The 13,287-nt window shown below is 43.5% G+C and overlaps 1 protein-coding gene across 3 annotated transcripts in view; it reads left to right on the forward strand.

Moving 5' to 3' along the window:
• Positions 1 to 13,287, forward strand: part of ARNT2 (aryl hydrocarbon receptor nuclear translocator 2) — a 185,329-nt gene that overhangs the window by 86,224 nt on the left and 85,818 nt on the right. For all 3 annotated transcript variants that reach the window (XM_044979469.1, XM_044979470.1, XM_044979472.1), the window contains one exon: positions 965 to 1,178. In XM_044979469.1, coding sequence (XP_044835404.1) covers positions 965 to 1,178 — 214 coding nt within the window. The remainder of the gene's footprint in view (positions 1 to 964; positions 1,179 to 13,287) is intronic.

Genomic DNA, 13,287 nt, shown 5'->3' on the forward strand with positions numbered 1-13,287 from the left:
AAACAATAAAGTGGACAATGAAAGAGACAGGCTTGAGAAACCTTGTTTGTTGCTATACAAGTTTCAGTTGCAACAGATTTTTGGGTGGGTGTTAAGAAGGGAGTCTGAGTAAACAGAAATAAAAGATAGGACCATGTTTTTCATTCCTCATCAACCCATTTTTGCACAACTGATTGCTTCCGCCAAAGTTGCTATACATTTTTTTTTTAAATACGTGCAAAGAACAAATTGCGCGCACCGGTCAAGCTGTTGGGTGACTAACTGCCCAGGTTGTGCATGTAACAGTGAACATTGTGCACACAAAAAAGGTAGGTGCTTTTTAACAGGAACACTGAGTTTTGTGCATAAAAAGAGGCTGTTTGAAAAATGGAAATGGTCAGTAGTGACCCTCCTTTCCTATGTGGAAAAATTCTACAGAATTTGATAGAGATTAATAATCTTTCAGTAATTTTTTTTATTATGTCTGCTATGCTTTCTATTGGAATGTTTTTTAAAAAAAACTATTAAAAATATTTCGTTCCTTATGAGATTTTACAGATTTTGAATAATATCTAAAAGATCATATTACACTTCAAAAGAATCCTGTTGATTTAAACTCTGTTAAATTGTATAGAACATTTCAGTAAGGATGGAAATGCGGTATTATCTTTAGCATGTCATTTTCCCTGTCTGTGCCTTTCTTTATGATACCCACTTTGGAGGGGAGTTATGAGGCTTAGTTAGTTAATTTTTCTAAACTGCATTGAGCTCATCAGATAAAAGATGTTGTAGTTACTAAGATTAACAATTTTTGTTTCATTACGAAATTGGATGCATTGTTATATCAGTACCACATTGAAAATGTAGGTCACTTATTATTTGACCAGCCATTCAGATCACAAAAAAGTGTTGAGTTGAGGGTGACAGATGTATTCTTTAATTCTCCCTTCTTGCTGGCCTTCTAATTAAATCCTGTCTTTGCAAGGAACTGAAACATCTTATCCTTGAGGCTGCAGATGGATTCCTGTTTGTAGTTGCAGCTGAGACCGGGAGAGTCATCTACGTATCGGATTCCGTTACTCCAGTGCTGAACCAGCCACAGTCGGAGTGGTTTGGCAGCACACTCTATGAGCAGGTTCATCCAGATGATGTGGAAAAGCTGAGAGAGCAACTGTGTACATCTGAAAACTCTATGACAGGTCAGATATATCTGATATGCGCTTCGTTGTATTATGGTCCCCTTCTGAGCTCAGCTGAAGTTCAAACTCCCAATTAAAGCCTAGGTCAGTTTAGCCTTTTTTAATCTATGAATAACGGCAATTCAGTGAGATTAGGCTGCTGTTGTCTTGCCGGCAGTGCGATGATGCTGGTGAGCTTATTCATTTATGTGTGTTGTTAGAATCTGCTCCCCACTTACTTGACTTCAGGTTTGGCTTGTAGACACCGCCCCCTCCCACCCTTAACTTATGCCTGGTCTACACTACGCGTTTAAACCGATTTTAGCAGCGTTAAACCGATTTAACGCTGCACCCGTCCACACAAAGAGGCCCTTTATATCGATATAAAGGGCTCTTTAAACCGGTTTCTGTACTCCTCCCCGACGAGAGGAGTAGCGCTGAAATCGGTATTACCATATCGGATTAGGGTTAGTGTGGCCACAAATCGACAGTTTTGGCCTCCGGGCGGTATCCCACAGTGCACCATTGTGACCGCTCTGGACAGCAATCTGAACTCGGATGCACTGGCCAGGTAGACAGGAAAAGCCCCGCGAACTTTTGAATTTCATTTCCTGTTTGCCCAGCGTGGAGCTCTGATCAGCACGGGTGGCGATGCAGTCCCAAATCCAAAAAGAGCTCCAGCATGGACCATACGGAAGATACTGGATCTGATCGCTGTATGGGGAGGCAAATCTGTTCTATCACAGCTCTGTTACAGAAGACGAAATGCCAAAGCATTTGAAAAAATCTCCAGACAGAGGCCACAGCAGGGACTCAGCACAGTGCTGCGTGAGAAGCGTAACGGAAAGCCAAAGAATCAAATGGACGCTCATGGAGGGAGGGAGGGGGTATTGAGGACTCCAGCTATCCCACAGTCCCCACAGTCTCCTAAAAGCATTTGCATTCTTGGCTGAGCTCCCAATGCCTGTAGGGTCTAACACATTGTCCGGGGTGGTTCAGGGTATAGCTCGTCAATTTACACACACACACACCCCCGTGAAAGAAAAGGGGAAAAAATCATTTCTTGACTTTTTTCAATGTCCCCCTATGTCTACTGAATGCTTCTGGTAGACGCGATGCTGCGGTAGTGAACAACAGCATCCTCTCCCCTCCCCTCCCCTCCCCGGTGGCAGATGGTACAATATGATTGCTATCCATCGTCATCATCAGCCTGTGAGTGCTCCTGGCTGGCCTCAGGTGAGGTCGGCCGGGGGCGCCTGGGTAAAAATAGGAATGACTCCTGGTCATTCCCAGTAGATGGTACAGAACGGCTGGTAACCGTCTTCATCATAGCAACTGGGGGCTGAGCTCCATCAGCCCCCCCCGCCCTTCATGTCTAAAGAAAAGATTCTGTACTGCCTGGACTATCATAGCAGCGGGATGCTGGGCTCCTCTCCCCCCCACCCTTTAATGTCCTGCCTGGACTATCATAGCAGCTGGATGCTGCCTCCCCCTCATTTTATCTCACTAACAAGTCAGTGTTTCTTATTCCTGCATTCTTTATTACTTCATCACACAAATGGGGCGACACTGCAACGGTAGCCCAGGAGGGTTGGGGGAGGAGGGAAGCAACGGGTGGGGTTGTTGCAGGGGCACCCCCTAGAATGGCATGCAGCTCATCATTTCTGTGGGATCTCTGGGGCTCTGACACGGAGCGGCTGTGCTCTCTGGTTCTCTACTACGCTTGCCCCATATTCTAGGCAGGACTGACTCTATTTTTAGACAAAACATAGGAAGGGAATGACCCATTTTTGCCTATGCGCCCCCGGCTGACCTAAGCGAGGCCAGCCAGGAGCACCCATGATAGCAGCAGACGGTACAGAACGACTGATAACCGTCATCTCATCGCCAATTTACAATGGCATGGCAGACGGTGCAGAACAACTGATAACCGTCTCTGCTATCTTGCAAAGGCAAATGAATGCTGCTCTGTAGCACTGCAGTACCGCGTCTGTCAGCAGCATCCAGTACACATACGGTGACAGTGACAAAAGGCAAAACAGGCTCCATGATTGCCATGCTATGGCGTCTGCCACAGCAATCCAGGGAAAAAGGGTGCGAAATGATTGTCTGCCGTTGCTTTCCCGGAAGGATTGAGTGACATTTACCCAGAATCACCCGTGACACTGTTTTTTGCATTGGGATCGCAACCCAGAATTCCAATGGGCAGAGGAGACTGCGGGAACTATGGGATAGCTATGGGATAGCTACCCACAGTGCAACGCTCCGGAAATTGACACTAGCCTTGGTACGTGGACGCACACCGCCGAATTAATGTGCTTAGTGTGGCTGCGTGCACTCGATTTTATACAAAACCGGTTTATGTAAAATCGGAATAATCCCGTAGTGTAGACGTACCCTTAGTTGTACCTTCACATCTCTGGCTTGCCCAGGTGTGGATTCTGTGTTGTTTTCCTTCCTTACTCTCTGATCTTTTTAGCTTCTTCACAAATATGTGTTTTCTTTATGCCTGTGTCTATTTTGAAATCTGAAATAATTTTTCACACTTTTCTAAAAGTTTTATGTGGTCTGTTAAGAAGAACCATATTCAAAAGATTTAATGCTTGGCAGCTTGCTCAGAATCACATGTGGTTTTTTAACAAGACATTTGCTGCTGTTAGCTAGTGTGTGATTTACAACATACTTTGTGGTTTTCTACTTTTCAGTTAAAACATGCATAGCTTTATCTTGTAATTGTGGCATGTAAAGCCATGAAGACTGAGTACCACCAATCGTAGATGTGACCTTCCTTACTAGGGCATAGGGCAGCTGTGTTGGAACTAGCAAGACGGAGCTAAATCCCATTTTCACTGAAACTTGTAAAGCAGAAAACCAGAATTACTTAAAGAATGTGTAGGCTTGTTCCTTTTGTCTAGCCATGCAGTATGTGTATATCTGAGGAATACTCAGGCTAAAGAAAAATACTAGAGCTGTGCAAAATGTTCACAACAAAACTCCAAACAAGGCAAAACTTACATGGTTTTCACTTCCTTAGGAAATCAAACTTCTGACCTTGTTTGCTGGAAGTTTTGCTGTTTCATAACTGAAAGGCCTGTGGCCCAGTTTCAAGTGAACCTGGGCACAATTTACAGCTTCCATATCAAAAAAGTGCCAAATTATTGGTTCCATGGGGTTTTGGAGTCATGTGGTTTTGGCAAAGATTTGCTTTATTCAAATCAGAAACTCAAAGCAAAATTCAACTGTGAAAATCCATATGGATCAAAACCAAGAGAATGTTGACAGGAACCCGTGCAGACTGCTGAGATCCACATAGCTCTAAAACTTTGTGGAAAAAGTCCCTTTGAGCTACTAGATCAGCATAAAGGGATTTAAATCTGCCCTAAATGGACAGCTGAGGATTCCCCAAATCCAAGGAAATTTTCAGCTGATATAAAATCTGAATAGTTGTCCCTATGCCAGCCCCTTCTGCCCCACCCCATGGTGCAGGGGCCATGCTGGGCATGGGAAGGTGCTGAAGGGGTTGGGTCTAGAGCCATTACAAGCTGGTGCAGACAAGGGCAGTGCATGGGAGCAAGTTTGTGTGGACGTTGTAACCCGGTTTCTGTGTAGAGTTATCACAATTGCATATATAGAGCCAGTACTTCAGCCTTCAAAGGGCCAATTAAATATCTCTCCAGCCATAAACACATTCAGCAGCCTGATCTTTATGTATAGTACTGGGAATTGCATGTACACATTAGACATATACTATCACAAACACCATGACATTTATGTGCATCACAGAAAGAACCAATCTTTTAGAGTGTTTCTAGGATCTTAACTAGAGTTTGTATAAGACTAGTCTAATTGTTTTCTTGTATTCCCATCTGTCTGTATCCGTCTGCTGTCTCTTGTCATATACTTAGATTATAAGCTCTTTCGGGTAGGTCCTGGTCCATGATTGGGTTTCCTTGGTGCTCTGATAATACAAAGAATTCATGCTAATAGTCTAAAGTAAGTGCCAATCCTTTGTCAAATATTGTTGTGCTGCAGTTTTAGTCCTTCTTTTTAAAACAAGACCCCACCAGTGAAACTTACATACTGTTGTGTTAGTACAGACAGCAACAAACTCACTCTTGAAATTCAGTTTTAAAGTTAAGTAGTTTGATTCTGCAGTCTACCATAAACTAAAATTAGCTATAGTCCTTTCGGACGGTCAGATCCGTTTCGTTCCATTTATAAGATGGCATGCTATGGTACTCCAAGAGCCCCTTGATCTCTTTCATTCTCTGAGTAGTGTGGCCATAGATATTCCAAAGTGCAGTACACCTAATTTACGCAATAAGACACCACCCTTTCTCCAGCATTAGCCATGCTGAATTCAGCAGCAGGTTGTAACGTCTACATCAGTGTAATGAAATCATGTAAGTAAATGAATTCATTAAATATTTTTTTAAAAGAGCCACACAGAGAAGTGTTTGCCTCAAGCTAGTATTTATCGAACCATTTGGGCAGTCTCCAGGCCTCACTCTGTTTTCCAAGATTGCTGTTTTATACAGAACAAAGGGCAATGCAAGGCTTGAAAGAGAAGCAAACTGCAAGGCAGCCAGCTGCTTGTTTGATTTTTTTTTTTTCCTGCTAAAAGTGCAGTTCACCACAGGCAGCAGGAAAATCCCACATCCTTCCATGATCACCAGCTGTTGAGCAGAGGGGCCACACAGGGAAACAAGGGGATTTTCAGGTGAAAGTTGAGTTTAGAAAAGTTACGACTTTTAATATTCTCCCCCCTTCTAAGTGTACATTTCCTTATCCCTGTAACTACCCTTTTCACCTGCCGAGGTTTGGGAACAGACACAACAGCATTCCACAGAAGCAACTTTAAATTGTCCTGTATCAGATCACATGCAGTAGCCTCTGGCATGTGCATGGCACCAGGATATGAATGCTCAGTATTATTATTACATTGCTCTGACTTTCCCAGTTAGCCCCTACTGTTAGTGATCCCTGGACATAGAGAGACCGCTGCACGTTGTGAACATTTCCGGGTCTGCCATTGGCAAGTGTGATGTACAGACAGAGAGTAAGCTCTTTCTCACATTTCTGCACCCAAAGATGAAATAAATGAGGGTGAGACTAGGACATGGATGCAGACTCCCATGGACCTAACCTATTGATGCTGTCTGCCCAAAGGTAGTGAAAGGGTCTTCCATCCCGATCCCTTGCGAAGAGGAGAAATGTGCAGTGATTTCACTGAAGGAAGGTGAATGTGATACAAAAAAGTTGTCCTACTGTTCACAACACAAGAAGAGACTCCGCATAAGGCCAGTGACAGTCTGAGGAGAAAACCAAGGCCCAACCCAAGCTATGCTGGGCTTCATATCAGGGACATCAGCCTGGTCTCTGGCCAGAAAGTGCCTTCCAGTAGAAAGGGACTCTGAAACCAGGACCCAATGTGCCCAGCTGTATCTTCTCTCCATTGCTGTGAGGGCAAGCGCAGCCTCATCCTTGTGTGCCTATCCCTCCCTCGTGCATCATGGAGTCTGTACTGTTAGCACTAAGTGTGACTAGCAAATATCTTGTCAGAAGTCACTGGGGGAAACAGAGAGGATATGAGATTTCTGTAGTGTTGAATTTTTAACCTGGTCTAAGTTAGATCCTGCAGCAGTTTAAAGGCATGAAGTTTCAGAGAACAGTGGGAACTTTCTATCAATGTTTTAGATTAGTGCTTCTCAAAGCCAGTCCACCGCTTGTTCAGGGAAAGCCCCTGGCGGTCCAGGCCAGTTTGTTTACCTGCCTTGTCTGCAGGTCCGGCCGAGCGCAGCTCCCACTGGCCGCGGTTCGCTGCTCCAGGCCAATGGGGGCTGCGGGAAGGGCGGCCAACACATCCCTCGGCCCATGCTGCTTCCCCCAGCCCCCATTGGCCTGGAGCAGCAAACCGTGGCCAGTGGGAGCTGCGGTTGGCCAGACCCACGGATGCGGCAGGTAAACAAACCAGCCCAGACCACCAGGGGCTTTCCCTGGACAAGCAGCAGACCGGCTTTGAGAAGCACTGTTTTAGATGACTAGTGACTCCTTCCCAGTGACTGAGATGGCAGATATGGAAGAGATAAGTGTAATTGGTTATCTAGGGTGTGACTAGAAACACAAACTTGCCTTGATTCACTTTGTCAGGTCAGTAGTGGTATTTTACAGTCTTCCAAACCATGGGAGGGCAGCAGGCTTGTCGTTGAGCATGTAGGCACATAACTATATGCAAAGGCTCATTAATGTAATGGTGTTAGAGTTACTACAGATGTTGTAGCAATGGGCATCATAGACGTGTCTAATTAAACAGGCAAAAACAAGTTCCGGGGTAAAGAGGGTCATCTTCCCCTTTTGCCCTTCATTTTCCTTGCGAGTTAGTTGAGCGCTGTATCTATTTTTGGCTAAAGGGGAAATGGTTGATTTCTGTGTTGTTTCATACCCATGGAGATTTTGGGGGGGGGGGGAGTCTGTGGATGGAACAGTTGTTGGTGTGTTTATTATAGGGTAATTGATAACACATTGTAGCACCAAGAAAGTACAGATCAAGATGAGCTGGAAAAGGCAAGGACTGAAATGTGATAGTGACAAACAGTGCTCCTAAAGAAGGCGTTTACGTGTGCTAGGTGAGCGAGTACATTATGAGGACTCTAGGAGTGTAGCATGGGGCGGGGGCTCTATTAGGGATGTTACGGAGGTGGGGGGAGGAGGGATTCATGGGGTGTGGTGGGGAGGGGCTCTACAGGGGTGGTATCGGGGATTCTTAGGGGCCAGCAGTGGCACCCTAGCTGGGACGGGTGCAGCCCCTGGGTGGTTTTGAGGCTTTCGAGGGTGGGGCCGTAGGAGACCAGGAGGGGATTGGGGGCACTGCTGCATTGTGTGTGGGGGACAGCTGCCACGTAGGGGTGGGGTTCCAGTCCTGGAAACGGAGCGGAGAAGGTGCGCCTGCGCAGTGTGCCTCTGTGTACCGGAAGATGGTGCTCATCAAGGGAAGTGAGTGCCGGGTGGGCAGAGCGGGGTAAATCCCCGACCCCACTCCCCAGCGGGCGCTTGAGGGCCAGATAAAAACATCTGACAGGCTGGAAGCGACCCACAGGCCCTAGTTTGCCCACCCCTGCTCTAGAAGCCACGTTGAAGTCCTTGAACGCTAGGGGGATTACTGTCTAAAAATATCTGTATGGAGACAAGATTACTGCCTCTTTGGGGGCAATTTAACAGAGAGGAATTTCTCGAACCATATACCACTTGTTGGTCTCTTTAGCGAAATGTGCCAAGGTGGGCATTTTGGCCTGAAAGGGATGCAAATTGATACGTTAAGTGTATTGGCTTCGCAGAATGAACACTGAAGTTTGTGCCTCACAGCTCTTCCAATATTAGATTCCCGGGAATAGCTGGAGGGAGTATGGGCGAGTAGACTGAGGAGCCTGGCCACCTATTCCTAAAGTTGGCTCCAAACTTGGGAGAGAGAAAGGGGAGAGAAAATCAGAAAAATACTAATAATGGCATTTTGTTTTTTGAAAAATAAAACGTGTGTGTCTAAAGTTTGGGTGTTTTTAACTTTAGGAGATCAGATGCTGAACTATGTGTTATGTTTCACAAAAGAGGCAGGTCCCCTTTACAAAATATTCAAGACTTATTTTAAAATAAACTGGGTGCCAATGTTCTGCCAAGACTTTTTAATATAACCTCCACTTGGTTTTAACTTAAAAGGAGATTTGGAATGATCCTTTTCAATCCAAGTAACTCCCTCATCAGCACTCACTTTGGTATATTGAAAAGTTTTGATGCAAAGTAGCTATTGTTCATGTTCAGTAACATCTTTTCCAAGAAAAACTAAAGGAAGATTTCTGCTCTCTGTCGACACTTAAAGCTCCCTTAAAGCTAAATTTACAGCCTCTCTAAAAGACAATCTCTCCCATATTTGTGTGTAAAACTACACCTATAAAATTGAGCAAACTCCTATCATGAGCACCTGAGTTGGCTGCATACACCAGATGCGTATCCAATCTTGCACATATTATCAGTTCTGCAGAGAAAAATGATACTATATTATCAGAAGCTGGAATTAAATATTAAGCTGATCTAATGTTTTGATTTAAAAGGTGGTTGGCAGGTGGGTGGTAGAATACACAAAAACTGAGTAATCCTCATTCTGAATGAGTGGGGCCTAACTCTGATCTCTCACTAGTCTAAATCAGGAATAGAACTCTGTTAAGGTTAGTGGAGTTATATTGCTGTAAAACCTTCTGAAAGTGAGATGAAAATCAAGCTCATGGTTTGAAATATTTAATTTTAGGAATGATTGATTTGAGTTGCAGGAAAACAAAATATCGAAACCAGAAACTTTTGCACTTGTGTGATTTAACGGTGATTAAGTGAATTTTGTTGCTAACTTTAACTTAACTTCTGCTCAGAGGACTCATGTGCCAAGTTTAATCTTGGCACAAATTTTTATAGCTAGATTTTATAACTAAAAGTAGGGCTTCATAATGGAAACAATGACAGATCCTTTAGCTATAGTTGACCTAATAGGTGCTTTTATAGAATTAAAGAAAATATTTTCAATGACAGCTTTTCACAAAAATATTTCTTTAGTATTGTGGAAGTTTATTTGGGGGATGGACGTATGGCTTGGGGAACCTGCCTTACAGATTCTGGAATGGCAAATTTGCCCTGTGATGATAGCTTCAGTTGAGGCATTCATATTCAATTTCATGTCCAGATGCAAAGGATTCTGTTACTGGTTTGCGTGCGCATGTGCACGTAGTCCTGGTGTTTGTACACCGAGTCAGATTGTCTGTGAAAATAAAAAAGCTTCATAGTGGCAAAATCAATAGAAGAATACTGTTTGCTAGAAGACCAACAGAGGGGTGGTAAGGAAGATGTTTTGTCCCATACTGAATACATGGTCAGTGCTCAACAGACAGTAAATAACACCATCTGAGAGAGAAATTCAGGAATAAGTATTCTTTTTTGGAGAGACAAGGTGGTGAGGTAATATCTTTTTATATACAGATCAGCTTCTGTAAAGTTTAAGCTTTACCTTACCTCCTCTCTGTTGGCCTTCTGGCAAATAGTATTCTTCTGTTGATTTTTGCCATTATTTAGCTTTTAAGTTTAAGCTTTAAGTTATATTACCTCACCCATCCTGTGTCTCTAAATATACGGGGACCATCATGGCTTTGTATTCTTCTTTAGATCAAATAAGTTTTTTTCTGAAAACGTGTGTCAGGACTTCGTGTCAGCTCCTTTTTCTACTTAATGTCATCTTTCCTGCTCTGTCCTCTGACTTTGCACACCTATTTTCCTTTCCCCAAACAACATGAATGCAGATGTGGATGTTGTGCATGCGCATGTTTGTAGACTCTGACTTGATCCAATTCCCACTGATGTCAATGGAGAGACTCCTGCTTACTTAAAGGGGGGTTGGGTGGGACCCTTATTCAGTTGCTTGTAGAAGAGTAGGGTTGTACATCTGGAGGCCCCCTTGAAGCTGTTTGAAAATTTCATGCTGGAAAATCCCATTTTGTTTACCCTTTCATGGTACCATGCCAATAATAATAAAAAATAATGAGGGATGAATGAAAATGAAATTCAGTGAACACATCCACTGAAAACAACATTTTAAAAGTTTAATTTACAGGATGTTTTCTACCGTAACTGGAAGAGATCTTCTCTTGGTCCAATGATAGTTTAGAATTGGCTCAGATTCTTTGGCAGTACAAACTAGCCTGCTAAAAAGAAACTCCAATGCCTGAAATTCAGAGGAAGCAAAAAGTTTTCCACTAGAAAGTGCAATATGGTGGGTGCCCTGGAATGTCTTCTTTGAATGTTGTTATGGGAATTAGAAGTGGCTCCGGAGAAGGCCTCCCTTTTGGGTTTTATCTGGTGTGGCCAAAGATAAAGCTTTTCTAGCTTTCCTTCTGCTTTTAAGTGTCATATTCATGTTAGGGAAACGCCTTAAAGGAACCAAGTTCTGTTCTGTTCAGATAAACATGCTATTGTAGAGATTGTAAGACAATCAGCTAAATCAAAAGCGGTAGTGAAGCTGCTTTGGGAATCTCTGCTGTATCATTTGGTACTGTGGAGTACATGTTTATCAGGGCTGGTTCCATACCAGGGAGGTGGTATAGTGCTAGCAGTGTGTAATCTTGTTTCTAGGGGCAATGGCTTATTTCCCTTTTTGATCCTCTGAACTATTTTATGTATACTGTGAAACTCTGAGGCTCCATGTATCTTTGAAAGGTTCCCAGGCTTTGCAGCCTGGGAAGTGATGGAGAGTTGAATCAAATCCAGATCTCTCCACTTGGATCATAGATCCTTATCGCAAGGTGGCTGGCCCTACCTAATGACCATATTGGCCAGTGGGCAGATAGGGAGAGCTAGACTTTGTCAGTAACTAATCGTGAATTGGAATTTTTTACATTTACATAATGCTTTTTACCCTGAAGTAAAGCCATCAGTCTTCATAAACTATTTCTGTACAATACCAGTGAACTGCAGCCTCCTCTACAGTGGATGCTGGCAGCTAAATGGTTAATTGCATGCTACCCAAAAGGAGGCGGAGGGAAAACTTACATAAAGAAAAACACTCTCCTTATGAGCAGCAAAGAATCCTGTGGCACCTTATAGACTAACAGACGTTTTGCAGCATGAGCTTTCGTGGGTGAATACCCACTTCTTCGGATGCAAGAAGAATGCTTGCATCCGAAGAAGTGGGTATTCACCCACGAAAGCTCATGCTGCAAAACGTCTGTTAGTCTATAAGGTGCCACAGGATTCTTTGCTGCTTTTACAGAACCAGACTAACACGGCTACCCCTCTGATACTCTCCTTATGAAAAGTTTCACGAAATCTTTAATGTCCAAGCAGAGCAGTCAGAACCTCAACTCTTTAAGTTCTCATTCAAAACGCCCCCATGCTTGTAGGTACAGTACTCAGTTTATCTTGTTTGGAAAGATGAAGGGATGAGCCAGCCATGCCAAGATTCCAGCCTGTGATTCCCGGGAACTGAGGTATTTAAGAGCAGAAGCTGACACACTAAGCCATCCCCTCTTGGTCAGGATGTGGACTGTGTTGGAATGCACAGTCGCCACATTCTCTCAGAGGGCAATTACAAAAGTGATTACTGTGAACACTGAGGATTCAAATTTCAGCCTGGTGTTGCTATAGAAGTGTCCAATCCTGGCAAGATGTTTTATCCTATTTATAACAGTGAAATCTGGGGGAGATTTGGCTCATTCTAGCGACACTACCAAATCAGCATGTGATACCTGTTTTTCAGCAGGCGTGTGGGTTTTATGATCCTTGTGGCATATTGTATAAATAAAGGAATGTTAAAAGCAACAGTTTCCATTCACACCCGCCAGTTGCCATTGCTGCTGTTCCAGTGAAAAAGTTGCCTACGGCTTTGTGAACTATTTGTTCTTGCAGCAGGAAAGTTGCTATGGTGCAGATAGCCTTTGAATTTGCATCTTTGGTTAGTTTCAGGTATCAGAGTTAGTGCCTTCCAGATTCACTATGCTCAGTGGTAGGCTTTCAAGTTTAGGCTAGAGAAACGAGGCATTATCACTTTCCATGGTGATCTCAAGCAGATGAATGAGAACAGCAGATTGTGTATGGTTTCAGAGTAGCAGCCGTGTTAGTCTGTATTCGCAAAAAGAACAGGAGTACTTGTGGCACAAATTTAGCTCATGCTAAAATAAATTTTTTAGTCTTTTATGTGCCACAAGTACTCCTGTTCTTTTTGCAGATTGTGTATGGTTAGGCATGGCATAGAACAAGAAATCTATGCTCTTGGATATCCCTACAGAAACCATTAGCAAAATGAAGCTCAAACCTAGATATTTTCAGGTGCTGGTCAGAGCAGCTTGCTGTCCCAGGTGTTGAAGCAGCGGAGTTAACAGGTGAGACCTGCCCCATTTTATGATTAAACTAGGGTGCAACAGGCAGTACAAGAAAGCTTTTAAATATTCTGTGCCTCAAACTGTAAGTTGTCCATACACACTGTAAACCAAATTCTGCCTTCAGTTACTGCCATTTAGCCTAATTAACCTCAATGAACTTGCAGAGATGAAACTCAGGATAGAATTTGTGTGTTGGGTGTATAGGAAAGAAGACGTAAAGGTCT

The sequence above is a fragment of the Mauremys mutica genome, chromosome 11, assembly GCF_020497125.1.
Source record: "Mauremys mutica isolate MM-2020 ecotype Southern chromosome 11, ASM2049712v1, whole genome shotgun sequence".
Taxonomy (NCBI): Eukaryota; Metazoa; Chordata; order Testudines; family Geoemydidae; genus Mauremys; species Mauremys mutica.